Source organism: Pygocentrus nattereri, chromosome 21, assembly GCF_015220715.1.
Source record: "Pygocentrus nattereri isolate fPygNat1 chromosome 21, fPygNat1.pri, whole genome shotgun sequence".
Classification (NCBI taxonomy): Eukaryota; Metazoa; Chordata; class Actinopteri; order Characiformes; family Serrasalmidae; genus Pygocentrus; species Pygocentrus nattereri.
The window spans coordinates 26,543,928-26,571,259 of record NC_051231.1 but is presented as its reverse complement, the minus strand read 5'-3'; the positions used below and the strand labels follow the sequence as shown (position 1 = coordinate 26,571,259).

Genomic DNA, 27,332 nt, shown 5'->3' with positions numbered 1-27,332 from the left:
GTAAAAAGCTCAAAAACGGTGTCCAGCTTTCTGCCATATAAAAAAAAGTCTTCCCATATTTTTAGAGCGTTATCGATAAAATTGCTAACCAGTAAGTAATACACAGGTTTAAAAACGTTAAATGAAGTTAATTTCTTGAGCGACTGTGTTTGAAGAACACAACTGCTGCTCAGGCGCTGAGCACATCGAGCCGCTTGATGCCTTCTGTCGGATGTCCTCGGGTCCTTCGGAAATCTACGTGCATCTTTTTGAAACAGGAAACCCCGAATTCATCGATTCCTCTTTAAATTGGCTCAAACCCGTTGTTTCACAATGTTGTCCGTGTTTAAATCTATACCAACTCACATGGTAGGTCTTTCCCTCGTAACCTATGTCAGCTGCTTAGCTAGCCTGAATACGTTGTTTAACGCGGTCGCTTCCTGCTATTAAAACATGTCGCCGTTAGCGCGACGGCAGCTCTCAGCATTGGCACCTAATAAATCCTGCCAGCTGCTTTAAAACGCGGGTTAAAGGCATCAGTCAGTGATGTTTAGAGTTATAAACGGTATAAAGGGTAACGCCACTAGTGAATATCACTGTAATGTTGCTGTTAAACGTCGACATATGGCAGCTCGGTCTTCTGTTTCTGCTGGAGCCTTTTAGCTGAATTTAGCTTCTTATTCAAAACGGTCAGTTCCACCTTAAATGCTGCAGCGGTTATATTCTGGCACCTATACTGTAACCTACGTAATGTAGCTGCTGCACCATTTAAGGTGGAACTGAACATTTGAGTAGGATGTCAACGTTAGTCTTCCTCCACCGAGATACTAGTAAGCTGCATGATCGCAGGAAAGCTTCAGATAGTGCTGTTTATTCATATATATATATATATATATATATATATATATATATATATATATATATGTATGTGTGTGTGTGTGTGTGTGTGTGTGTGTGTGTGTGTGTGTGTGTATATATATATATATATATATATATATATATATATATATATATATATATAATATGTGTATATATAATGTGTGTGTGTTTTTTTTTATTTAGGACTACAAAGGACAGAAACTTGCAGAGCAGATTTTCCAAGGCGTCATCCTCGTCTCAGCGGTGAGAAAGTTACTGGCTCAAACTGCATCTTATGTTCGGTTGCTAGGGCTTTAAAGATGTACAGATTTGATCATGAAATCAAGATTCGATTTGTTTTTTGGTGTATTACATGATCAAAATTGTCTTGAATCTACAGAGCTGTAACTATATAACACAGAGGTTGGCATGGCTAAGAAAAATATTATTAGCTGTGAACACTATGAAGACTGATAAAATTGGAATCGTCTCAACGTTTTTAATGTAGCATGTTTTAAATCTCCCAAAATATCAGTCAGAATTAAAATGGCAATATGTCACAAAATGTGCAAAATCTATGCAGAATCTTACACTAAGCATTAATTAATGCTATATTAGAATAAGTTTTGAAATTTACTATTCACTCCAGTCCATTCAGTGCACAAGACATTTACATACCCATTTACAGTTATAAGGAGTGTAAGGAGCTCGGACTGCTTTTTGTATGAGGTGCAATACACAGCAGCCAATCAGAACAGAGCCCACTTACATATATTAGTCTTAAAATCAAAGTATGTTGTTTAATTCTTGGGGACAAAGGGAGGTTGGAAAATGGACATGTAAATATGAATTCCAACTGTTTTTGGTTACGTTGGTGACATTTCATTGCTGTAGTGAAGCTACTTGATCTGCTTTGTGCATGCGTTGCTTTCTCTTACTCTGTTTATTCTTTTTGCAGGTCATTGGATTCATTTATGGTCTTATTATTGAGCAGTTTGGATGGACTGTTTACATAATGCTAGTCGGATTTACTGTCTCCTGTCTGGTAAGCAGGCTATGTTGGTTAGTTTAGCATGTCTGCGTAAACTTATTTTATATATTTATTATATTTTGGGTCAAATTATGAAATCCTATCTTAGACCAAGCTGTGTGGAAAGACACCATGTGCCATGTTTTGCATGTTCAGTGTTTAGTCATATTGGAGTTGCAATATTTAGCAGTATAATTATAGTATATTTATCTAAATAATGCAGAACTGTTGGTTATAGCTGCAAGCATTTTGGACATTTCATGTTCTCATGCAGCTCTCTACTTGTCCGTGCAGCTTACACTGCCTCCGTGGCCCATGTATAGACGAAACCCCCTCACATGGCATCCTGCCATGCGTGAGCCGTCTACGGAAAGCCGCGAAAAGCCTCAGGAGAATTTAAAGAAGAAGAAGCATAAATAGAATACCATCTATTTCGACTTGAACATCTTTGCATCCTCTTTCCAGACTTTGTGGACTTGCCAAAAGTACGATAATGTAATGATTCAACCATTTGTCATGTTTCATGTAAAATTACAACTGTTTAATAAAGATGATAATTCTTACATTTTAATGTAGAATTTCCTGCTAAACCAAAAACTTTAATTATTAAAAACATCCTACATTTATACTCTTATAGATTATTATACACTGTGCATACAGTAGAAAAAAACAGCTTACACTTTTAACATCTCTATCATGGTTTCAAGTTTGTTGTCTAAAAGCAGACTAAGGTTTACAATAATGCTCACAAAAGAAATATAGAATAATCAGACTACAAGGCCACAGACTGTACAACCAGACAGTAATTTAGATGATCTGCATATGTAGTGTCATTGTGCATTTTTCAATGCATATTTAGAAAGGCATCAGAAAATGCAACTGCGGTTGTCCAAAGCAGATTTGAACTGGTCTTTGGCAACACTTTTCACAAGTTGTCCATCAAATGTGGTGGCATGATCAGAGCTGTAATGTAGCGCTGCTCATCATGTTCAGTCTTTAAAGGCGACGTCCTCAAAGAATTTGAGTTGTTGCACCATAACAGCGTAGTTCTTGTACTTCTCCTCCCCCATCTGCTGGCGGAGCAGCACCTGAAAGAGCCGGTAGAAACATAGATTAAAAAAACTGACAGAGAATTAGATAGGACTAAACAGTTTTACTGCATTTTCTTCCCTTTTACTGTTAAAACGATGGATTATATTATTACGGGGCAGTAATGAGCGATTAATCTACAGTAGAGCCAGTTCCTCACTTTATCTGGCACTGGTTTCTCTGGAGTTTAGCATAACGTCAGAAGTGAATTCAAAGCATTTTCCGTATAGCCTGTCTACAGATGGTTTGGATGAGTTGTAAACTTATAAAATATATTATTTAAGGGTTTCCCCACAAGTATCTATAGCTGAATTCCAGCATGCATCCACTTCTTTTTAAAATCATGTAAAGCACATGGGTGTCAATTTGGAGCTCATATGGCTGGGTCACAACTTATTTATTAAAACATGTAGAGTTACTCAATATTATATCATTTAATATGTGATTTTAATTACAGACAATCCCAATTGTTTAACAAGGAAATACATGTAATTCTCAGATATTGCTCATACCCAATTCTATCCAAACACCCCTAAACATACCATTTAACTGTATATTAAACTATCCAGCAAAGGTCAGAAGGCCAAGTTCTAAAAGTTCCTTTTTTGGGATATTTAGTATGGTATTTAGTATAGTAGTGGCTAACTTGCCTCTCTCTTCTCTTCATCCTCCACCTGCATGATGTCCAAGACTTTGTCCAGCAATTTCACTCCAAGTCCTTTAACTACGTCTGCACGCAACTGCTCGATGGCTCTCCTGATCTTTGCTGGTCCTGAAGAGTCATCTGAACACAGAAGGGAAAACATTCTAAACTATACACCACTTATGGAATTGACAGTTGGGTAACTTGGATACCAACTGTTGTAGCCAAGATGATCTGAACATGGCATTTAGAGTGTTTAGATGTGAAAGGGTGCACTGTAGAGAAAACCACAGACTCAGTTTCTTTAGGTACTATTTTACCTTAGAACACCCTGCATGGACCTCTTGGACACAAACAGATTAAAGAAGTATATGTTTTAGGCAAAAATCAATCATCTACCTTAAAATTGTTGTAGAACAAACTCTCAAGCATCAGGCAGCAATCATTTCATGTCATAGTTTTCTATCTTTTAGGTATTAAACTCTTCAGACGCCTGGTTTCTATCACAACCACTAAGTTTGACATCAAACCGCTCTGAATGACTGTTTATATCTTAACCATTTAATTAAGCAGAGATTTTGAAAAATCTGAATACTGGCTGAATTTTCTCCTTTTTTCACATAACAATATGTCATAGTATCAGGAACCTCACTGGGGAGTATTTAAAGAGGAAATCCACCTATTTTGAAAAAAATCTACCTAATTAAATAGGATGTTAAAGTTTTTCAGAGTGCTTTGACACTAGAGAAACTTACCAAGTCAGAATTATTCATAGCTGTGGTGATAGGAACCAAACGTTCAGTTTGGTTAAATGTCCTGAAAGGGACCTTCTTAGGAAAGTATATTACACAGTGGTTCCAAGTGCGATGAGATAAACTTTTATTCTAGCGCTGAGGATTATTTTTTAAAATGAATTGAAGGTAGAGAGGTAGACGCAGGGCTTTATAATAATGCAAAATAATAATGAAAAAACTTGTGTAGGTTCACTGGTGGCTTTACATAGTAAACAAAATCAGTCAGTAAGTTTCTCTATAATAAACCATTTCAAATCAGACCACTCTGATTTATTTTTTTTACATGTCAGTGAATTAATTACATGGAAATAATAAAACAAATGGTAACATTCTCCTGTAACGTGATGCACTTTGAGGAAAGTGTATGATTGAGATTCAAGTATGCTGTTTGCAAATAGCTTCCAGTATTTGTTGGTTACATTAATGTTGTAGCTCAAGTACTAAAGTAACAAAGCAACTGTCAAAACAAAATCCATGGCTTTTTTTCCCCCTTCAAGCTAATTTTGTGTGCAACTTGATCATATAAACTGGCCACAGTACAGTTCAGTGGTAAACCAGGAAAGCTTTTTAAGAAGAGCGAACTTGGTAATTGAGTTCCAAACCTGAGGGGAAGTCACTGAAGTGTAAGTCGCTGTCTCCTTCGCTGGCCTTCCCATGAAGCATCAGCGTGTCTCTGTATTTTCTGTTCAGTCTGAACTCGGGCAGTGTGGCGCAGTTGCTGTGTGAGATGTCTCTGACATCCATTCGTAACGTCTGCGTCATCATCTGCACCAGGTCCTGCATCTCGTTGGTCTCACTCTTTCTGCAGCACAATAACAAAGAACAGGTTAATTACATAATAGTAATTTCATGATGATAATAATTACAGAACAATTTCCTGTACACAGATTAAACTGACATTCATATTTACACAATTGTAAATGTAGCTGATCTGAATTTCCAGAGATTTTTCTCAGCTACGAGGCTTATGAAGACAATCAAATAGCTTATACATCAATTAGCATTGTGCAAACTGCACACCTGAAATTACTTCAAAGCATGTTGAGTTGTTAAGTAATCTCACACAAGTTTGCCAAACAACCGCTCTCCTCTATGACATGCTGTTATTTATTCAAATCTATCGAAAGTCAGAATGGACCCTTTTACATTGCTTGTTCAATGTTCCTGCTCACATTAAAAGCTGCAATTCTCATAATCTTTGATGGCAGTGTAGTAATTTCACTTTTAAACCATCTTCAAGAGTTTTGATTACATCACTGTGCACCAGATTACATCACTGTGCATCACCTTCCCTTCCCTTCACCTTCACTTCTCATCAAGTGAAACACTCTGCTAGCTCCATGGTCCTCCCTGATAGTGTGTTTCACTCAGAAAGATGTCTGTGTGGAATGAAAATGCTGGATGTCATGGGTTGTAATAGTGACATGTTACTATTACCAGTAACGGTCACAACAGATGCCATAAGGTTTGATGTCATGACTTACGCCACATACTAAATTTTGTTAAGTGTATTCTAGATGGCCATTTTTTGTCATGACGATTACTGGAAGTGGTAACATGACTGACAGCTCAGGACAGGGTATGATTTATGATTTTGCACGGTTTAAGTAAAGTGTTGCCATTCTGATTTGTGAAAAAGAAAGACATACTGTCACAGGACTTCATCCATAAGTAAATGCTTGCACCAAATGTCATGGTTTAAGGGGTTTAACTGCATAATCTTAATTTTTGACCAATTGCTTTAAGTAATTCTGAGAAAAGCTTTTCCCTGACCGGGAATCGAACCCGGGCCGCGGCGGTGAGAGCGCCGAATCCTAACCACTAGACCACCAGGGAGTTGGATGAATGGTGGAAGCAGCTGCATGTAAGCTGAGACAGGCATGTGACATATGGGTCTGGAGGATGACAGCATGAACTAGAAGTGCTTGACTGACTGGTCTAGTACAGTGTTTCTAAATTCTGCTCCTGCGCTCTCAGAAAACATGTACTTTTTCATAACCTAATGAAAAGGTAATATGTAGCTTTCCTCTCAAAAAACTTTGAAGTACCAAATTGGACCTTAAAACCACAATCGTACCTTTGGTTCAGACAGAAAAGTCTCCAAAACGTCAAGCCCAATTAAAGCACTTGCACAATAGACATAACACATTTTTAACTACACCGTGAATGTGCACATCCTCTGTTTAGCCTAGTGCGGGCAAACAAACATGTAAGCATGTTACATGCATAGTATACAACAAAGAAACTTAATTTAAACTTAAACTTAATTTAAGAAACTTAAAATAAACAATCTTTTACTTTTCCCCTGGTCAGTATATTGTATTGCTGAATGTGCGATCAGGATCAGACCCTAAGTCTGAGGGTAAAACATGTGCATGTTTGTTGGTTCTCACCCCTCTCTGTAGTCTCCCTCTGAGCGTTCTGTGGAGCTGGTGGAGGAGCTGCACTCCTCTTCGTCTGACCGCCAGGAGGACTTCCTCTCCTGTTGCACACAAAAGAGCATCCATCTTTTAGAGTCTTTTTATAGGTTTCCAAATTGATTTGAATATCAATATCAATAATTCAGCCATAGAGATGTAAACAAAGTCATTTAGAGTGGTTTGATGTCTGTCTGACCTTAATGAAAACCTGAATGTGATTGGAACAGGTTAAGAGAAGTTTTGGGGATGTATTTCTACAACAAAATGGGCTATCTTGGTGACTACTGAGTTCCAGTGTTTGTTAGCAATGTTAGCCTCAACATCTTGATGGATTTTGAGGCAAGTGTGAATTTAGCACAGTGCTAATTGGTGGGGTATAAGGTTCTGTTACTTGTTAACTACATTAGCCTCGTTGCGCCAGCATAAACTAAAAAAAGCAAACTTCAGAGATCAAACATGCCTTAGCTGACTGACCACAACTGATCAAAAGTGTAGAACTGTGTAAATCAGATTTTTTGTCAAACTGTTTCTTTAAGCCCACATCTGAACTGAATCAGGTATGTTACAGCATTGAAAATGCCAAATCGTGCAGGGCCCTGGTCCTCTCGGACTGAAATTTGATATACAGTATGTGTTCATGCAGTCAACACTGTCTTGACCATCCAATTTGCGGCCCACCAATAAGGGCCAGTCATCCTACCTTGTGTGTTACCATGGCTACGCTGGCAGGTCTCGGGCAGTCTGGCTGGTCGGCGTGCTTGGAGCCTAACGAGGAAACATCACACGATGCCCTTCTGACAGCAGGGGCCGCTTCAAAGAAGAGCAGAAGCTTTAACGAGAGGCCATACAGCAGAAAAAAAACACAATAGACCCTTTTATCCGCATTCATATATGCAGCACCTGCTCGCTTTGATCATTCTGGAACACTACGCAATGCTCTAAGCATTCTCTAAATTCATGAATTCACATCGTCACTGTCTGGAGAAAAGCTTTCATCTCCAAAAACAGCAACTTTTCAGGTAAGGGGTGAAAAAAATTATACATTTTCTGGCTTGTTCCGTCCTGGTCAGCATGACCCTGCAGAGGGAGAAAAGTCCAGATATTTGCTTCTAGAAAGGATAAATGGATAAAGCGCCAATTTTCTGTCTAAACTGAGGTATGCAAAGTTTAAAGTGCCAGAAACTCAACTTTACATAATTTCTTCATTACCCCAAATGTTTGATCAGCCAAATTGGTGTCTAAAGTTTCCTTCTTTAGTTTTGCTCAGAAGCTACGAGGCTAATTTACAACCCCAATTCCACTGAAGTTGGGACGTTGTGTAAAACATGAATAAAAACAGAATACGATGATTTGCAAATCCTTTTCAACCTATATTCAATTGAATACACTACAAAGACAAGATATTTAATGTTCAAACAGATAAACTTTGTTTTTTGCAAATATTCACTCATTTTGAATTTGATGCCTGCAACATGTTCCAAAGAAGTTGGGACAGGGGCAAGAAAAGGGAAAGAAAGAGGTGAGTGTCATGATTGGCTGTAAAGGGAGCATCCCTGAAAGGCTCAGTCGTTCATTCGTAGGGTATATGATTTCACTACTTGTTAGCTTAGTTAGCAAAACTTGTTGGCTTTGTTAGCAATACTAAACATATTTTGGACACCTAGTCATTTATGGTCGACTACGTTACGTTATGGGTAAATGGTAAAAATTGTGTACATTTATAGTACACAATTAGAACTGACCGATACTGAAATGGGCAACGTTACATGTAGCACTTTATTTGATTCATGCTATTTAAACAGGCAGCTGAATTTGGCAAGTGCACATGTAAAACGCCAGTTTGGCCTGTTAAGATTTATTTATGTATTTATAATAACATTATTCCTCTGGCTAGTAGAAAGTACTGGAAATGAGCTAGTGCTTTACGTGTGTTCAATTAGCCTAGACCATGTGAGCTCTGGGTTAAAGGGCCCACATCTCACATTTTTCTTGTATTTAAATTTTTTTGACTCCAAGAGATTCATCTATAACATTTGTGTGATTTTGTCCAAAGAAACAGGCACAACAGATTTTTATATATCCATTTTCCAATCTCTCTTTATCCTTTAGAATTAAACAGGTTGTTCTTGTGACTGTGCCTTTAAGACTGACATATGTAAATGAGCTCTGCCCTGATGGGCTTGCCTGTATTGTGCCTCATTCTTCCAAAAAACACTCTCTTATTACTTCAGCATGAATGAGTGAGGCTGAACTACTGTAAGCTGAATAGGTGGATACATGGAAATGATCTGGTTTTCATGACCCCCCCCCCCATTTTTTTATTAGGCTGTTTTTGCAGCATATTTTCCATATTTTTTTCTGTATAGACTGGGAGGTCTCTAATTGTTTTAAATGTTCATGTACTACTCGATATGGGTCACCAGCCAATCTGGCCATAAAGAAATTGGAATCTGCCACTGACATTCATGATCAGTGCACCCCTAAATTAAAAAGACAAACAGTAATAGTAATAAGTAATAACAAAGTAATAACACTGTATATTTTCTTCTGGTAATGTTACAGGATTTTTTCTTCAACTGTTCTGAAATGCTCCAGCATGTATACCTTGCTCACTCTGGTTTTCTTGCAGCTGCCTCAGTCTTCTTCTCTCTCTGGCTGACAGAAGTCGATTCTGCAAGTGAAGCAGCACAAATTAGACAAATTACATACAACACTTTTGTGTGTTGGTTTATTATTTAAATGATGAACAATATACTGTAATTATTTATAGTAAGTTCTTAATAAGATCTGAGCTTGGAATATGATACTACATGTTAAATACAAGGTATTCTGGACATTCATTTCAATACAACTTCATCTTCAATATTTTACACTTTCTTGGTCATTACCGGGAACCGTCAGCTCTGTTCATCTTCATGTACATCAAACATTTTCTACAGCTTATAACAACTCTGTGAAGTTTAGAGTACCACCATCATATTAGAATCAATTTATATATTTATCATGCAACAATGAAAAAAAACTGAAAACAGTTATTACAAACTTTTGAACGCCAGTGTTAATGTCTAGTGTTTGTCAATGAATTCAAAATTAATTTTCATATTTTTTTTCAGAGAAGTGAGGGAACTTCTTTTGCCATGTTAATGTTTTCTCACTTCTTTTGTATTTATTTTTTTAAACAAACTGACCGCTAAACAAGTGGTCAGGTTTTCATGGCTTAAGTGTTTCCTACCTGTGGGGCAGGTTCACTGCTTGGTGCAGGCCGGCTGGAGGCCGGAAAGGGTTTAGCTGTTTCTACTCCTCCTCTGTCCCTGCCCTTCATGTTTACGTCTTCAGGTAGAGGAGGCAGAGGCCTGGAGTTAGTTGCTTTCTCCTATATTCAGAATAAAAATGGGTTAAAGAAATAATTTAGATTTCTCCCAAAGAGTGATGTAACTAGAGTTGCCACAATTCCTTGATGAAAATCAATTACTCAGTTGAATGAATTACACTGTATGTTTTCAATGAATCAGCATAGCAATGAGGTCACAGTTTGAATGATAAACAGTGTGTTCGCAGGCCCTTTCAAAGCCATGTTAAGCAGTCTGAAAATTCACTCAAGTGAATCACTGAAATAGAGGAAAACCCCCAAAAGCAGAATCTTACTAATGCACATATTTGTAGTTATCAGTATGTAATCACATGTATATGTAAATGTTTTATGTATTATTTTTGCATAATTGATAATGACAGCACTTGTTGTAATCTATAATCATAAATCAAATCATTTCTCTAGCTATACTGCTCACTCTGCTGTCTTCAGCCGTCTCTCTCTTTCTCTGTCTGCGCTGACGAGACACGGACGGCTCAGAGGAAGAGGAGGAAGGATGAAGAGATGGCGAGTTGTGCTCTGCCGCTGGCTCTGGATTTTGAGGCTCCTAAATACAGAGGCAAAAATGACATCATCTAGTGTAACTGCATTATTATGTACTGCACTATGCCAATACTGAAATATACAGAGTATGAAAATTCAGTACTTCCTATTCAGTCGTGACATACCAAGGACAAAATAATTAAAGGGATAAAAGACAATTTGGACAATTTTAAACTCTGATAAAATGTAGTCAATCAACTGATTCGTTCTGTACTGGAGCTACAAGTTACTAGTTAGTAATGTTAGTAAAGTTAGTAATGGAACCTTGTGCACTTCAGATTAGCATTGTGGAAACTGCATGGCTAAATCACGATAATTTCCTCAAACTGGATTAAGTTAAATAAAAATATACTTGTTTACATGGTTTCTGACACTGTATGACATACTTTTACGCAATTAATAGGGCCCAACTTGTATGACAATGGTGTGGCCGATAGCAGAACTAATTTTAAGGAGTTAAAAATTCCAATAACATCCAATATTTTTTTTTGTGTTTTATATAACATTATAACATTATATTTCAATTATTTTTGTTAAACAGTGCTTTACTACCCAGATTTCTTTGCAGTTTTGGTTTCTGTTAATTACCTCTAGTTTTTCGCTAGTTCTTTATGTTTATTCACAGGTTAGTTTTGCATACATTTACACATTTTGGTTATTCTAACCATAAATTTGTTTTGTGTTTAAATTCACCAGTTCAGCCTAGAATTGTGATATCGGGGAACTCCATCAATTTTCAACATTTCTGCATATAAATTGCTAAGATGTAAAACATCTGTCATTCTAAAGAAACTTACCCAGTCAGAATTGTTCACAGTGGTGGCGATAGGACCAAGACGTCTGTAGAATTGAATGCCTCTAAAAGGTACGTCACAGAAAGCTGATACTAATACTAATATACTAATAACTGATAATGAACATGTTTTATGATACTCTTGCCCTAAAACATGTGTTGTTTCCACTCATAGTGAAGAGGTGCATGCAGGACTTCCCTAAAATATCTGTTATGCACATTGCACATTTTATCCCTGGTTCCCATCACCCCCACTGTGAAGAAATCAGAGTCCAAAAAAAAAAAAAACATTTTGAATTACTTTGTTTACACTTCAATAATTGAATTCTGGGGAAATAAAAAAAATGTTAGCGCTGTCTGAGGTGGGAACAAAGTCCCCAAAAAAGTTATTAAGGATTATATTTTCACTGATTTTCTGGTCTTCAATTTGGGCCTATTTTGGTGGGGCTGTAGTGATTATTTACACTTGTAGTTTGCATAATGCTAAGTGTGTAAAGATTCAGTTACTTGCTAGTCTAGCTTGTAGCTCCAGTTTCAAACTACAGAAGCAAGTCAAGACACCAAACATGCGATAACTGCATAATTTACACTTTAATGTGTACACATAACAAACATGAACTTAGTTCTTACCATCAGGACTTCTGGGACAAATGGCTCAAGCAGTTTTTCTGTGGACTCCAAGCTCGTCTGTACAAAAACATTGAAGAGCAGCAGCACTTATCTCTGACTTCATAATGAAAAAAGCACAGACCTCTATTTCACTGCAGACTGTAACTTACTCTTCTCTCTCCTGTAGAGATCTCCCTCAGTGCAGCCTCTGTTTTGTGGTCCCCTGTGGTCTCTGGACTGGCCTGGTCCTCCATCTTTATCTCAGTTCTGTGGCGTGTATGACAGGGAGCAGCTATATGTTCCCTCTCTGCCTCCTGCAGCAGTTTCATAGTGTCCTCCTCCAAAGCCATATTGGCATTAGGAGCCTTATTCTCTTTTAAAGGCCCCAGTCTGTCTGTGGGTTTTGGTGGCGCGTTTCCACTCGAGCTTTGCGATATGAATGGATGTGATAACTGTTCATCCTCTCTGTTGTGGTCACCCGATGCCTGCTTTCTTGGGTGTGTCTGAGGAGTGGACGGATCTTCTTTCTCCTTCTCCTCTCTCTCTCCTCGCCTGGTGATCAAAGGTGGCTCACCTGCATGTGTGGGGCGGGGCGGTTTTGCTTTCCTCAGTTTGTGCTGGGACTCTGGGGGTTGGATGTCAATGTTTACATTGCTGATGGTTGCTATGGACTGTGCCGTCGAGTTAAGAGCATCCTGGCTGGGGGATTTTTGCGGCAGTGGTGCGTTTGGTAAAATATTGTCTTTTGCAGCATTGCGTGGATAGCGGTTGTTTTCCTCTGACTGTGAAGAAAAAAAATTGCACATACAAAGTCGTATGCAAAAGTTAGCAAATTCTATGTTTCTATGAAAATAGGTTAACACATCATCTACTGGGAACTTCAATATTTCCACTAATTTTAGAGCATATTTTCTATTTATTTATTGAGATTACCATATCGGAGAAAAAAAAAAAATCAGCAAATAAGCAGCAATTGTGCATTCAAATGTGCAGAACTGTCTTCTCGGTAAAATCAACACACATTCAATAAGACCATGGTGCCCAAATTTTTGCATGCAACTGTAATACCACAGTTACAACATATCCTATCTGGCTCTTGATCCTAAACACCTATTCTTACAACTTACTGGATTACTTTTCACGTATTGAAAGCTCACTGAAACAAGCAGAGAAATTCTGACTAAAGTATGGAATCTAACCAGTCTATCCATACCACATTTGTGTTTGTAGGCACATGATGAGATGCTAAGTGCTTGCAGTTTTGGTTTAAGAGACATTCTGGCCAATCTGAAAAATACAGCCATTGCTATATGGGTCATTCCATGGAAATGGCACATTTTGAGTCCTCATCTCCTCTTTAGGTGTATTTTATCTACTGGGTCACAAAAATCTATATTTTAACAGCTTTACACATACATTGAAATATCTCCTTTAATACAGTGTATTTTTTTTTATTTGATCTTTTTATGAGAACTTTGTTTATTTATTTATTTTTGCTGACACCACCTATTTTGTCATGTCCCTCATGGCCTTCAACGAAAGTACACTTAGAATATACCAAATACAACTATACAAAAGTCCATATATTTTGATGTCAACCTAAACAACTGTCTGTGTTTAATTGTTTGTGATATTATTTTTCAAAATTAATTGATAATTATTTATTAAAATCACATTATTTAGTTCTGTACCTAAGTAACCCCTCAACCCCGTAACACAAATGAATCTCCCCCACAAAAACAATGGTATGATCCATATGATCCATATACATCAAGAAGTGACATCACTCAAGTCTTTTGGACAACAGGACAGCAAAGACAGGCAAGTGGCTTCCTTCTTTTATTTAATTTTGGTCATTTATCTTGTGATATTGTGGTCGCCAAACTCAGTGACTCAACACCGTCACATGAAAAAAGGAAAAAAAACTTTTTTTATAAGTAATAGTTTTCTATATTTCAAAACTATATGCTAATTCTGAATCTCATGCATGCCATGTGCTCTCTCTCTGGTATACAGTATGTAGAGCAGCGGCCATTTTGTGCAAAAATCACAACCCCGTCACACTCAACCCCGTTACATGTTTGACTGTGAGGTATACATATCAATGATACATTTAAGCAAAAAAATTGAAAATGTCAAAGTCCAATTTGAACCATTCTAGTGGAATGGCCCATATCTCTTGTAAACATGTTTACTTTCACGCTATGGGGTGCCGCAGTATAGTACGCAGTACAGAGAGAGAATTTGCAGTTTAAAGACTAAGAAAACCCCCATCTGATGATGTATTTCAAGCTCTGATAGGAAATAGACTTTGGAACCATTTCATATCTTCAAAAGTATCAGAGACGCTTATTACATTAAATGTTAATAAATGCACTGCCTGATGCCTGGAACAATAGTTTTGAGAAGGCTTTGCCCTAAAACTGTGGCGGAGAGGTACATGCAGTGTGTTGTAAAGCATAACAGTCCTCTAGAAACTAAATCAATTCAATTTAAACATAATGTTATTTTGAACTGAATATTATTGTTGTTTCATATAGCAACAATAATAGATTTCTATCAATTTAAAGAGTTAAATAGAAAGGTTTTAAAATAAAATTACACCATGCAATGCTGATGAAATAATTATTATCACATACACAAAAAACGGTTGGTCTGAACCTTCATACTGTACCTTTTTGCCTCTGCTTTTTGGCTCAGAATTAAGACGTTGAGGGGAATTCTCCTGAACTAGTGCATTAGGAGTGCTGTGACATCTGCTGTTCGTTGCCTTCTTTCGGGATTTAGCCGTTTTCCTGTCAAACAACAGCAATCATCAGGATAAATACACACTATAAAAACTAGAAACATAACGCGGTTACTAAATCACAGTATATGTCCAAAAGTACCCGGACAACCTTCTAATTAGTGAATTTTGCTACACAAGCAGCATGTATAGTCTCCCAGAAAAGTGTTACCAATAGAATGGGATGCACTGGAGCAGCTGCACATGAGCCTAAAGCCACTCAATCCCCTTTGGAGCAGTTCTCTCCAGTGAGGTGCTCTTTCCAGTTACTTTGGAATGAGTTGGAGTGATCCCGAACCAATCATCCAACATCAGAACCTAACCTGACTAATGCTCCTGAAGGCTGAATGCATCTAGCAGAGTAGATGCTGTTACTGCAGCAAAGGGAGGACAAACTATATTAATACTCTTGATCTCAGAAGAAACGCTGGATGAGCTGGTTTCTACAAACTTTAGGACATACAGTGTAATTTACTAAGGTTTATTAGGAATGGTCTCATACTCTTTGGTGGCCTCCAGAAAGATAGCAATTTGCTGTTTGATGTACGGCTGCCGCAGAATGTGTTTGACGTCTGGTCTGTCCTCCGGTCTCTTACACAGCATCCGCTTTATCAGCTCTCCCAGCTGAGGGTCATACTTACTCGGCATCTGTGGCAGCTGGGGAATATGAAGCGATACGAAGATGAACCCCCTGAGAAATCCTGAAATAACTTGCAGCCCCATCCAGTCATCCAGTAAACAGCAATGTTGCACAAGACACAGGAAGTCTCAATAGGAGAAAAGTGCAAATTACCTTCCCCTCGATGATTCTGTATGCAAGCGAGTTCATATCTTTGGCATTGAAGGCGTGCTTCAGTGTGGCCATCTCATACACACAGCAGCCCAGCGCCCACACATCTGACTGTACCGAGACAACAACACGACTGAATTAGCTAAAACAGAACCCTGAGAACAATCTGTGTTGTTCATTTACATCATTTTGCCTTACCTGAAATACAGACCTGTTTATCGATTTTGTGTCTACAGTACTGTGCAAAAGTCAAAGACCACCCGTTTATGGCCATTAAGTACAAGTAATTTATGTTTCAGTGTTACAGTGAAACTTTTTGCATTTATTATAACCTCTATTCTTTTCAGGAGACTTGCAGAAATCTGCAGATTTATTTTTTAAGTCTTTATAAGTTCAGTCTTAGAAGTTGGTTGCATTTTCTTCTTCACATGAGCCAAGTAATCCCAAACACAAGTTTGTTTTGAGAGACACCTTTTTTTGTTTAGTAATATCAAACAATTTGACTGTAGAGAGATGTTTACCATTATACCTTCATGTATCTAATAACTAGCTGGACAAGTTTATCCATCTAATTCTATTATTATTTCTAAAACTTTTCCAGAATGGTAAACAGAGATGTAGAAGATTCATGTATAAAGCCACAAACTGCCAAATACAAAATTAAAATAATAAGACCCATAGCGCTGAGTTGTTTCCTCACAGTGGAAGGATGGACAGAAACATTTGTGGACTTTTTCAAATCTCTAGCAAGAGTGGATCTTGATTTTCTCCCCTCTCTCTCAAAATACTGTTTAACTGATTAACTGTCAGTTTTGGTGGTCTGCCAGGTCTTGGTTACTTGGAGTCCTAATTGCTCTACATCTTTTAATAGTTTTTACTCCAGTTTTGGAATTCCCAGAATTTCCAGTTCCCTTTGACCTTGAAATGTCCCTTAAAAAAATACATTAAATTAAAAGATGATCTCTGACTGCACAGTACTGTAACAGTATGTCATACAGTATCAGAAGCCATGTAAGTGAGTCTATTTGAGATTACTCAACACCTCAATGCAGTTTGAGGCAAGCACTGATGTATTAGATGCTAACTGCTGGTCATCAGCCTCCACTACTTGCTTGTTACATTAGCTCCAAAAATAAAGAAGCAGACACCAAACATGTCTCGTCTATTCGACATTCGAGCTCAGGGGAAACTACTGTAAACTTGATTTTTAAACGAACTTATGCATAAAGGTATGTATAACAGGTCATTGTAATTGTGCCACCTTGTAGTTGTAAGGCTTGTTGGAGAAGAGCTCAGGACTCATGTAGTAAGGCGTTCCAATCAGGGTACTGGCCATATCGTTCTGATTCTCCAGCACACGTGCAATGCCCAGGTCACCCACTTTGATTATGTTGGTCCTAGTCAGGAAAATGTTCTGGGTTTTCAGATCTCGATGTAAGATGTGTTTCTCATGCAAATACTGCCAACAGCAACAACAAAAAAAGAAATGATCACAGTCAAATGTAAATAGCACAGAGTTGATCATATGAGATCGTCTACAATATCACAAACAATATCAAACTAAGTGTGGGCAACACTGCGAAAATATTAACACCATAAAACTTTTCATTTTTATGCTGCACAAATTTTGTTTGCAAAATATAGTTTGTCTGTGATTTGCCAACATGTTGCAATGGACTAAATGCACTAGCATTTAGTGCCACATTGAATAAAAAAAGCTATAAAAATCTGTAATTTGTATTTATTTATCGAACATTTGCAAAAATCATTTAAATGAATTAAAAAGGAACAGCAGACAAAAAAAAAAAATTAAAAACAGCTGCAAGCAGCTACTTATACTATGTAATCTATGCATAAAGTTGCATTTTAGCAAGAAGATAGTGACGTATTGTACAATATATTTTAAAATCAGCAATAATGTATATAAAAATAATAAGCCATCATTTTTAAAAACTTTAGGAGCCATTCACCAAACATTCTTAAGATGAAATATCTTCTTAAAACCCACTTATTCAGTTTTCACAAAGATTCTGACTTTCACCAATGTTTTCTTATTTGGAATTTATTCTTAGGTAAGAACGCACAAACAACTCTGCCGTTCAAGAACACGCCATGAATCTGATGCAGGCAATTTCTTAGGACCTTTCTCAAAAACAAATTTAAGAAAAAACCTAAAGATATTGGCGAATGAGGCCCATTCCACTTTAGCCTCCTGACCCTCAAAAACCTGAGTACCCCTGCTCTATATGGTGTAATGGTTTTTCTGATACATGCAGTTGTTCAGTGATTCAGAATAACATCCACAATAACAATAAACCGTTACAACCTTTGTCATCCCAGGCCAAACCAGAGCACCATACCTGGAGAGCCATTGCGATCTGGACAAACCACTCCACCACCTGCCTCTCAGGCAGCAGCTCCCCTTTCTGCAGCTTGAGGCGGTGGTAGAGATCTCCTCCTTCACAGAAACCCATCACTATATACAGCTGACAGTCCTCCCCTTCCCATGATTCCCTGTAGGTGACGATGTTCGGGTGTTTGAGCTGGGAGAGAAGCTGAGCTTCCTGCTCTGCCGCTCGCCGCTCACGTTTAGACGACGTCCTCAGGTTCAGCTTCTTAATGACATACTGAGAGGTGGAGAAGGAAATCAGGCAAGTTCATTTAGCCTGGACATCACAATGACTGAACACTGATACTATTTTAACAATTTTTATGGTTTGGATACAAATTTATCAGAATAGATAGATCGTTATAATACACACTACCAGTCAAAGGTTTAGACACACCTAGGCTTGTCACAACCATGAAATTTTTAAGTGACAATTAATTGCCATATAAATAACTGCCATTATTAATATATCCTCCATTATTCTTGTACCTGTTTTTCCTGATATAAACTTTGTGTTATCCTTTATTTATCCTTTATTTATATATATATATATATATATATATACACATACATACACACACACACACACACACACACACACTGTGCTCCAAGATGAAACACCCTTCATAACTTCAGCGTGAGTGGGAGGAGCTAAACTGCTGTCTGCTGAATAGACAGAAAGGGATCATTCAACTGTATATTAAAACATATGATTCAACATTTCATTTTTTTCATTACAAAAGCAACAATAACATTACCAAAACTTCACCAAATTTTAGCTATTATTGACTATTGCATGACTCAAAACACTACTCCCTCTAAAATGCAGGGGTGTGGACAAAATAAGGCTCTGCCGAAGTCTTGTTTTCCAGTAAAGGCATGAAAACGTGGGACAGCATTTTTAAAAAGCAAGTTTCTTCAGTTAAAATTTAAACTCATGATAAAAAAAAAAAAAAAGTACCCTACAAACAACGATACTGTATGTTTTTGCTTATCATTATTTCAATGAATGTCTTGTGATTAAACAGGTCACAACAATCCTTGCAAATATCTACAATCTGCATACTTGTTTTTTTTAATAGTTGGAGTAGTCCATATGTAAATGTGATGGCTTGTGTGACAAAAACAGTGAACAGTTTTTCAGAGACTCACCCCAAATGAAGTGTTATGAGAAAAGAAGAAAATGCCTACAAATGTGAGTGTTTTCTCTGTTACATTTCAAATTACAGAAACCGTCGTATCATCTTACTTTAATGTTGTTTCAATGCATCATGGTTCTTTACTTCATAACAAGCATAAAAATTGCTAATAGTATGCTGATGTCTCGGTACCTAGCTAGCTAAATTTTCCATTCCACCTTAAATAGTCCAGCAATGCTGACGCATGAAGTGCCAGAATGTGACTGCAGCACCATTTAAGGTGGAACGGGAAAATTCAAACGAGAAGCTGGCATACAGCTGACTTCAGCTTCATATTACTAAAGAATTAGCAATATTGAAGGCATATGATTTCCTAAATGTAACTAAACACTAGCAGTGAGGTCCTTCCTCTGCTGTCACTGCCGACTGTGAGCTTTTCTAACTTTTCTAATTTGGTTAGCTAATCTTTTATCGAAGTCTAGCGACTTTTGCCTGTCTTCTTATTTTCAATTACATCACTGTGGACCAGCAGGCAGGGAAAAAAATAATATTACCCATTCATGTCCATCATAATTTCAGGTCTACCCATCATCGTGTGACAGACAGACCCTGTTTACACCTGGTCACTTCATTGGCCAGGTATCTGGATTGTATCCTGATAAGATTTTAGCCACATGCATTTACACTTACAATTACTTTTTATGTGACTTGGCCTTATATCCAGATCCATAATCCTGACACTCAAGACGCATGAAGTGATCTGGTGTAAACTGGGTCTCAGAGATTCTCCATGATTTGTGTCTCTCTCATTTAGAAATATCTCATGTAAACAAAGGAAAATGAGTTATAAGTTGTGACTCATATTAACTTTAAGCTTCTACATATTTGGTGTGGAAAACGCAAATGATGTGTTTTGTGGATTTTCGAAGTGACAATAAGTTAAAACATCCTCTACAGAAGACATATAAATAAATGAAACAGAAAATGTGGCCTGCGCAAAAGTTATGACATTGTATACTTTAGGGCTTTTTCTCTCCAAAATATTAAAATAAAATATTTTAAAATAAATATTATGCACTAAAATTTGAAGAAAAAGCCACATCGAAGTTTTAAATTTGTTAACTTATTTGTTCATTAGTTAAAATCGACACCACATGGAATAATACCACAATCAGAAAGTTTCCAGGACATGATATTCCAGTTTCATTAGGAGAGATAAGCGGATGTGTGTCAAAGTGAACGCAGTAGTGGCAAAATATTGATACTCCACTAAATGTTCTTTCAGATTGTATTTCACACAGTTTAGGTACTGGTGGTGGGATGATACGCACATTTTCAATTCTGAGGTGAAGATTCAATTCAATTTCAGATCTTCAGATTCACATCTGAAGAGTTTTATGCTTCGAAAAGCTCCCACACAGAAAGCTAACCATTATTATAAAAGTTTACGCTGCCTGATGTCTGAGAGATTGTCTTACAGTAGTTTTGTGATAAAGTTTTGGCCTAAAGTGTATTTTAATCTATTCATAGTGGAGGGATACACGAAGGGCAAAGCAGTCCCCAAAGAAAACTTATTTTTCCCCACTATTTTACCATCATCAGCATTACACATGAAAACTCAGAACACACGTTTAGGTTCACTGGTGGTTTTAGATAGTAAATAAAATGGCTATATTTCTGTGGTAGACATTGCGACCCCTGGTTTCCCTGGTAAAGAAATCCAAGTCAGCAAGTTCTACGAACCATTTCACATCAAAGGTCTACAAAATTATAAACTTTTTCCTCTGTTTCTGAAAAGACATTTATGACACTGAATGTTTAATGATTTACCTAAAAATAATGCTTTTTTTTTATCAGACACAATATACCTTTATCTTGTAAAAAAGCTCTTTAGACCTTTATTTTGACACAATGAATGCGACCTTTTTGGATAAGCCAGAAACGTCAGATAAATGATAAAGGCAAGAACAAAATCGAGTAAATAAGTCAATATTTAGACTCAGTAAGTCGAAACCTCTAGAAAATAAGTAATTATCTTGAGATAAAATATCAAACCTTCGTAGAACATATCAGCCACCGACTAAATTATGCAGGCATTTTGGAAAATCTTAGGAGTTCCCCTTTAAGTTAATTAGCACAGCTAGTTAGGTTAGGCTAGGTTAACTTGTTTACCAGCTACCTCAGGCCATTCTTATTAGAAGCACAGTAGCTAAGAGTGTTTACAGTGAAGCCGCGAACAATACGAGCCCGTCTTACCTGTTTTCGGTCTGACTTGTGTTGTACTAGATTCACCTCTCCATAACTGCCCTTCCCAACAACTCGGACAAACACATAGTTCTCCATGGTTCTCTCTCCCCGGGCGTCTTGTCTGTCACATAGCGCGGGCTTTTCTCAGCCTCTCGGCTAACCTACGTGCGTTTAAATCAGTCCGTCTGACTCAATGCGCTGAATATTTCAGGTTTTAAGATTTTCGGATTTCAAACTTGTTTGCAGACAGCGATGCTGCAGGAAACCCTCCGTCGTGGCTTCTTCGTCACCAAGCAACTGACCACATTAAAACCATAGACGCTGCTGCTCCCTCTGATACGGAGCCTATTCCACAGCGCCACCTAGACGTCTGAAGGCACCCCAGAGACCCCCAATATAGAATAATACAGCATGCAGAAAACTACTGAAGACGTGAGGTGTTCTAGTGGTGGACGAAGTACACAAACCATGTACTCGAGTTATAGACTTACTTCACCAAGGTAAAATATTACTCCAGTGAAAGTAGAAGTTCCTCCCTTTAGACCTCCACTTGAGTATTTGCCTTCAAATGGACTTAGGTATCAAAAGTAAAAGTAGTAAAAGAGTAATTCTGGCTCTGGTGTCCTGTTACCATTTTTATAACAAGTCTCGCTTCATCAGCTCATTTTAGGTGAAAATCCTCCAGTGTCTCTCTTTAATAGAACGTCATTGATTAGTGACGCTGACGTCTATTCAAATGATCATAAGCACAAAACTCTTCTTCTTCTTTCGGCTGCTCCCTTTAGGGGTCGCCACAGCGGATCATCTGCCTCTATCTTGCCCTATCCACTGCCTCCTCTACTTTTACACCAACCCTCCATATCTCCATGTCCACCTTCACTACATCCATACACCTTCTCTGAGGTCTTCCTCTTCTCCTTCTACCCGGCAGCTCCATCTCCAACAGTATTTGACCAATATATCCACTATTCCTCCTTAAGGTAAACAGTTTCCATCAGGGAGAACCGAGTGGCTCTGAAATCACTTTTTACACACAAGGAAAATTTCAGTTTAAGATTTATTTACAACTTAGTTCCAAGTTTAAGTTGAATAAAAACTGGCTTTAAACTCAGGATCACAGATGAGCTCCTTTACTATGTTGATCTGTAGGCCTCTGTTCATAAACATAAACCAGCCCAAACTAATTTACTATAAAATGAAATGGTGTTTGTAGAAATTCAGAAAAAAGCCGCGTCAGTCTCGACTGCATATGTGGACATATTTCTATATTGTACTCTATTTACACAAAGTTAGGTTAGTTCATCATTTATGTTGAACAGACTCTCAAAAGTTTTACGCTGCTCCTCTGACGTTGAACCGTATGATTACACTGAGTCGATATGACCTACAGGTCAAAACAAGCTCTAAACAAAGTGACCGCTGTGCCCTGATTGGTGTTCTTGCTTGAGGCTTCTTTTCTTTTGACATGTTACGTTTTTATACACACAGAAACCAAAGGGAACGACAGATTTCTCAAAATGTAGTGGAGGAAAAAGTAAAATATCTGACTTTAAAATGTAGTGGAGTGAAAGTAAAAAGTCGCCCAGAATGGAAAAACATCAGTACAGATACATTAAAAAACTACTTAAGTACAGTAACAAATTACATTTACTTAAATACTGTCCACCACTGGTTTTAACCCCTTCATGACCAACGCATGACGAAAAATGGAACCAAACCTGTTCTGCTTGGTCTAAAGTTTTGCATAGTTTTACACAAGTCTTCTTTAGTAAAAGTAATTATGCTATCCAGGGCCATATGTTTTATCTTGAATCATTTCATGCTTAAATGGTTCTTTGCATGGTGAAACAGTTCAGCTTGATGGAGAATATGTTGTATATGGAACCGTTTTGAAAATGGTTCTATATAGCATCAAAACTGTTGTTGTCATGATGTCAAGCTTGTAGCAGTAGCATGCAGAGAACCGTTAAACCATTAAACGGAACTATATAGAACTCATGATTGTCTGTAATAAAGATCGTGAGGAACCTTTTTTTATGTGTGCAGCTTGGATGAGGCTTCCTAAATATGCTATTACAGATGGCTGTTCATTTATTTGAGACTTTTGTCACTAAATTAACTCCATATTGACTATGCCTGGGGTGACTTTTCAGTGTGCCGTATAATGTTTGTAAATCTGAAAACTTTCCCAAGATACTGGTGTAAACAGTGAATTGTTACTCATTTCCCAAATTGAAGACAAATGATGAAATGTGTAAGATCTCAGTTAATGTGTGGAAGCATGAGAGAACCTGTAGAGAGAATTCCCACTCTGCAATGTCTTCCGGTTTTCTCAAACACTAGAGGGCGCTCCTGAGCGAGTCCAAAATGGATGGGTTGATATGGAGCATTTGAGCAAAAACATAGTTTATAAATGCTTAAACGGTTTTAATGTAAAAGAATGCGGTCATTTCCTGAACAGTGAATATCATAAAACATTTTAACACCGTCGTTATAATTTTAAGAACTTTTAAACTCGAGTTTATAGGAGTTTAAAACGGCACCTCGTGTACGTCCATCAAGTCAGTGAGCGCGAACAGCCAATGAGCTGCTGGGCTCGCCAATCAATCGGCGCTCACTAGTAGCAATGCCCACCTCCTGCTGCCCAAATCCCGTTTGCTGTAGAAAAGAGGAAATATATAGGTAAGCTTTTTAGTGAAATACATCCTTCTAGTTTCTAAAATTAAAGAAATGTTCTGGGCAATTGATTAGAAACTGTTTTAACTTTTCATTTTTAGCCGTTGAGCTCCATTTGCTCCCATTCATTGAGGACATCCTCACAAGTGCCCCCTGCTGTTTAACAGTCCTGGTTTTGATATACCGTGGGGAGTAGGGCGTGGCCAGGCTCCTCATAAACCAGCTCTGGAAGCATTACTAAACCTGGAAAAAAGAATTGTAAACACTTTGCTGCTATTAAAATTAGCACCGCTGTGGTGAGTGGGTTAGCTGTTAGCAGCCAATCAACGCTGGAGTAGCCAGCCAATATGGGGCCCCCAAATACCCCTAAATACCATGTGAACCCGAGTATGGGTGGGGTAGGGCCGACCTAAAGGAAAGAAATTTAACGAGGTAGTTGTGAAAGGTCTGTGAGGAATGTATGTTCATTCTTTTCTCTTTCACTTCAGCTTTTCCTCTTTCACTTCATTCTGTCCTTATTTATATTATTTCCTCTCTACTGTCATTTTTTCTTTTTCCTTTCATTATTTTCTTCTTCCTTTTATTCTTCACTCGTTTCATTATTGCCACTCTTTCTTTTCTTTCCTCACTTTTTTATTGCTTTATATATATATATATATATATATATATATATATATATATATATATATATATATATATATATATCATATTGTCTAAGCAATGCAAGCACAATAGTAAAAATAAGACATACAACAAACTAACCCACACAGAAACCCAATAATAATTACAATGACAACAATAATTGGTTTAGCTTTGTTAGGCTTCTCACTGCTAACTCACATTTAGTTCAATAAACAACCAAAAGTTCTTTTATTTTTAATTTGGACTGTTATTCTTGCATTTTTTTAAGCAGACTCTAATTTGTCCAGCTGTAATACAATAATAACATAGTAATGAGTAATTAATTACTCCTGTTTGACCTCCTGAAGCTGCATTTCTAAATGAGAAATTTGTTTTATATAGAGTTTTAAAGAAGAGTTACAAATAAGAGTTCACATTTCATATTCAGGGTGTAAGGCAAACTCAGCCAATCAGACAACGGTGACGTCACAATACACCTAAGATCCTAAGATGCGCGGAGAGCCACGGCCCCGATGACATCAGAGCAGATTGTTTTATTCTTTGCCTCCGTTTACGTTTATCTTCTGCATTACATCCTTTCTAAGCTGAAACTTTATTAAGAACACACCTGTGCAGGAAAAGAGTTCTACACCGCAGGACACAACCATCTAGAACCCATCCTAGTGCATGAGACTCAACACAAAATCTTTTTTCTATAGGTGTACTCTAGTTTTATATGTGTTGTTTTAATTGATGTCTTATGCACATCTGTTTATTTATTTAAGACACCAGCGCTGGCAGCAGTAAGACCACCAACCATCTCCCAACTCCACCAAATGGTCACCTTCTGTTCTTCAGTCTGTTTCTTTGACTTTTTTCTCAGTTTATTTTGTCGTTTCTAACCTGAACCCTAAATAAAGAACACACCTGTGCAATGAAAGAGTTGCGATTACTATGGCTAACTATTCTCGTGTACTGCTTTGGCTTACTCTGTAGTATGGAAGACATTTTGGACACAGCCGTATTTATATACAGTCTATGGTTTTACTTAACTTCCCCGTCATGCCTAAGAACACCCTTCCCTGTGATACAATCTCAGTAGTGCACAGCTAACAAAGAACATCCCCACAACATTCAGCAAAATTATTCGAAGGTTCCAAGTAGATTAAACTGAAAGAGTGTTCCTGAAACATTTTGAAAACGCGTTGTAGTGATGGTTTGCGTCACAATGTTATTAGAACGTTGCTCACAAAGCCTGCACAGTTAGACGACAACTAACATTATGGAAACGTTTAGCTTAACGTTTATATAACTAAAAACATTTATAAACAATCGTGGCATGCACCAGTCCCCCGGGTCCCTCAAGATCCAGCAGGAATGCGGAGCCCGAACCTTGAGTGAGGATGAAGGCCCATGCAAAAGTAGGCGGGGACTGTGTGGTGGAGATCGGGACTTGGGTACCACCTTCATGGCCCTTGTGGCCATTGTTGTCGTCCAGTCATTGGTGGCTGCCCTTCTCCATCCACCGTCACTTGCGTCCCTTGGCATTATTCAGGGTTTGGGCCCCCTGAAGACTGCAGAGGGGACAGGTACAGGGCCCAACCATAAAAAAAAAATACAAAAATATTCTTTTAACACATACACAATACTGAATGAATACAATGTAAAATGTTTCCACAACTCACAAGTGTAAGCATTTAGCTGAACATTTACTATTGAGTATTTCTCATTTATTTACAGGGAGGAATTAAAAGCATATCTTACAAAAGATGAATTTCCATGATGGAATATGCCTACCAAATGTAAACCCACTGCTTCTCCCAAACACAGAGACAAGTTTGTAGAAAAACATGTATGACACAGGCTTTCCACAGCAGGCAGAGTAAAAGAAAATGAATGGCCAGTTTTCTTAATATTAATGGCCAGTAATTCTAAGATATTTTGGTCAAACTTCAAAGTTGTGTTTTGGATCTACGGAGTCCTGTAGTGACATCTGGTATTAACTAAAATAATGTGTTGCTTATTAATTCTTTAGTAAGACATAGGAGTGACATAATTAAGCCATGGTCAAGGCTTAATCATTTAATCCCCATGCCTTACTAGGTCGTGGCCCCATGTTAGGATCTTGTTCTGATGCCTTTCTAAGTTGTGGCCATGCATTATTCTTGCCACCCAGCAGGAATCCGTACAAAACTGTTTATAACTCTGAGGCCACCAGGTTTACGTTGCATAAACTATAGCTAGCACAGGGCCAACGCTAACTGAACAGGCTAGCTAAAGTGCAAGCTAGCTAAGCTAACAACATTTTTATTGGCCAAGATACACAGGACTTTTTGACAGTTAGTCCATTTGTGCTTAAATGAAGCCTTAAATCTAACCAGCTTAATGTTTTTGGGAAACGTGAAATCAATAAATTCACCCAAGAGTTGTGTGACACAAACTGCTATGAGGCTATTGCTAAGCTAGCTAAGCTGCAGACAATTGCCTGAGTTCCCAGAAGTTATTTACCACCTTCTACAAATGATAGGTTAGCTGTCGTGTGGAAAACTGCCACCGT

General features: G+C 37.8%; 2 protein-coding genes and 1 non-coding gene across 3 annotated transcripts; 1 reads left to right on the top strand and 2 right to left on the bottom strand.

The window, feature by feature from the left end:
- Nucleotides 1–60: 60 nt before the first annotated feature.
- spcs1 (signal peptidase complex subunit 1) lies at nucleotides 61–2,432 on the top strand. The gene is made up of 4 exons (XM_017712146.2): nucleotides 61–348; nucleotides 1,042–1,101; nucleotides 1,796–1,882; nucleotides 2,162–2,432. Exons 1-4 carry the CDS (start codon nucleotides 313–315, stop codon nucleotides 2,285–2,287), a joined length of 309 nt encoding a protein of 102 aa, XP_017567635.1. The 5' UTR covers nucleotides 61–312; the 3' UTR covers nucleotides 2,288–2,432.
- Nucleotides 2,387–21,778, bottom strand: nek4 (NIMA-related kinase 4). Its single transcript, XM_017712101.2, has 16 exons — nucleotides 21,488–21,778; nucleotides 18,064–18,330; nucleotides 16,965–17,162; nucleotides 15,707–15,814; nucleotides 15,416–15,570; nucleotides 14,803–14,923; nucleotides 12,299–12,910; nucleotides 12,150–12,206; nucleotides 10,602–10,730; nucleotides 10,046–10,186; nucleotides 9,418–9,484; nucleotides 7,514–7,623; nucleotides 6,787–6,875; nucleotides 4,996–5,195; nucleotides 3,607–3,740; nucleotides 2,387–2,955 (listed from the first exon to the last, which is right to left on the bottom strand). The coding sequence occupies exons 1-16, from the start codon at nucleotides 21,572–21,574 to the stop codon at nucleotides 2,857–2,859; spliced, it is 2,574 nt and encodes an 857-aa protein (XP_017567590.1). The 5' UTR covers nucleotides 21,575–21,778; the 3' UTR covers nucleotides 2,387–2,856.
- On the bottom strand, nucleotides 6,158–6,229 carry trnae-cuc. The gene has a single exon. It is a non-coding gene; the product is annotated as a tRNA-Glu (tRNA).
- Nucleotides 21,779–27,332: the final 5,554 nt, after the last annotated feature.

What these genes read in the sequence shown, in the direction of transcription:
- spcs1 (XM_017712146.2), top strand. Translation starts at nt 313, where the DNA reads ATGTTGTCCGTGTTTAAATCTATACCAACTCACATG. An exon ending in GCGTCATCCTCGTCTCAGCG is followed by an intron (nt 1,102 to 1,795) that starts GTGAGAAAGTTA and finishes TTCTTTTTGCAG; the next exon opens with GTCATTGGATTCATTTATGG. An exon ending in GATTTACTGTCTCCTGTCTG is followed by an intron (nt 1,883 to 2,161) that starts GTAAGCAGGCTA and finishes TTGTCCGTGCAG; the next exon opens with CTTACACTGCCTCCGTGGCC.
- nek4 (XM_017712101.2), bottom strand. Translation starts at nt 21,574, where the DNA reads ATGGAGAACTATGTGTTTGTCCGAGTTGTTGGGAAGGGCAGTTATGGA. An exon ending in GCAGTGAACCTGCCCCACAG is followed by an intron (nt 9,485 to 10,045) that starts GTAGGAAACACT and finishes CTTCACTTGCAG; the next exon opens with AATCGACTTCTGTCAGCCAG. An exon ending in TAGCCATGGTAACACACAAG is followed by an intron (nt 6,876 to 7,513) that starts GTAGGATGACTG and finishes TGTGTGCAACAG; the next exon opens with GAGAGGAAGTCCTCCTGGCG.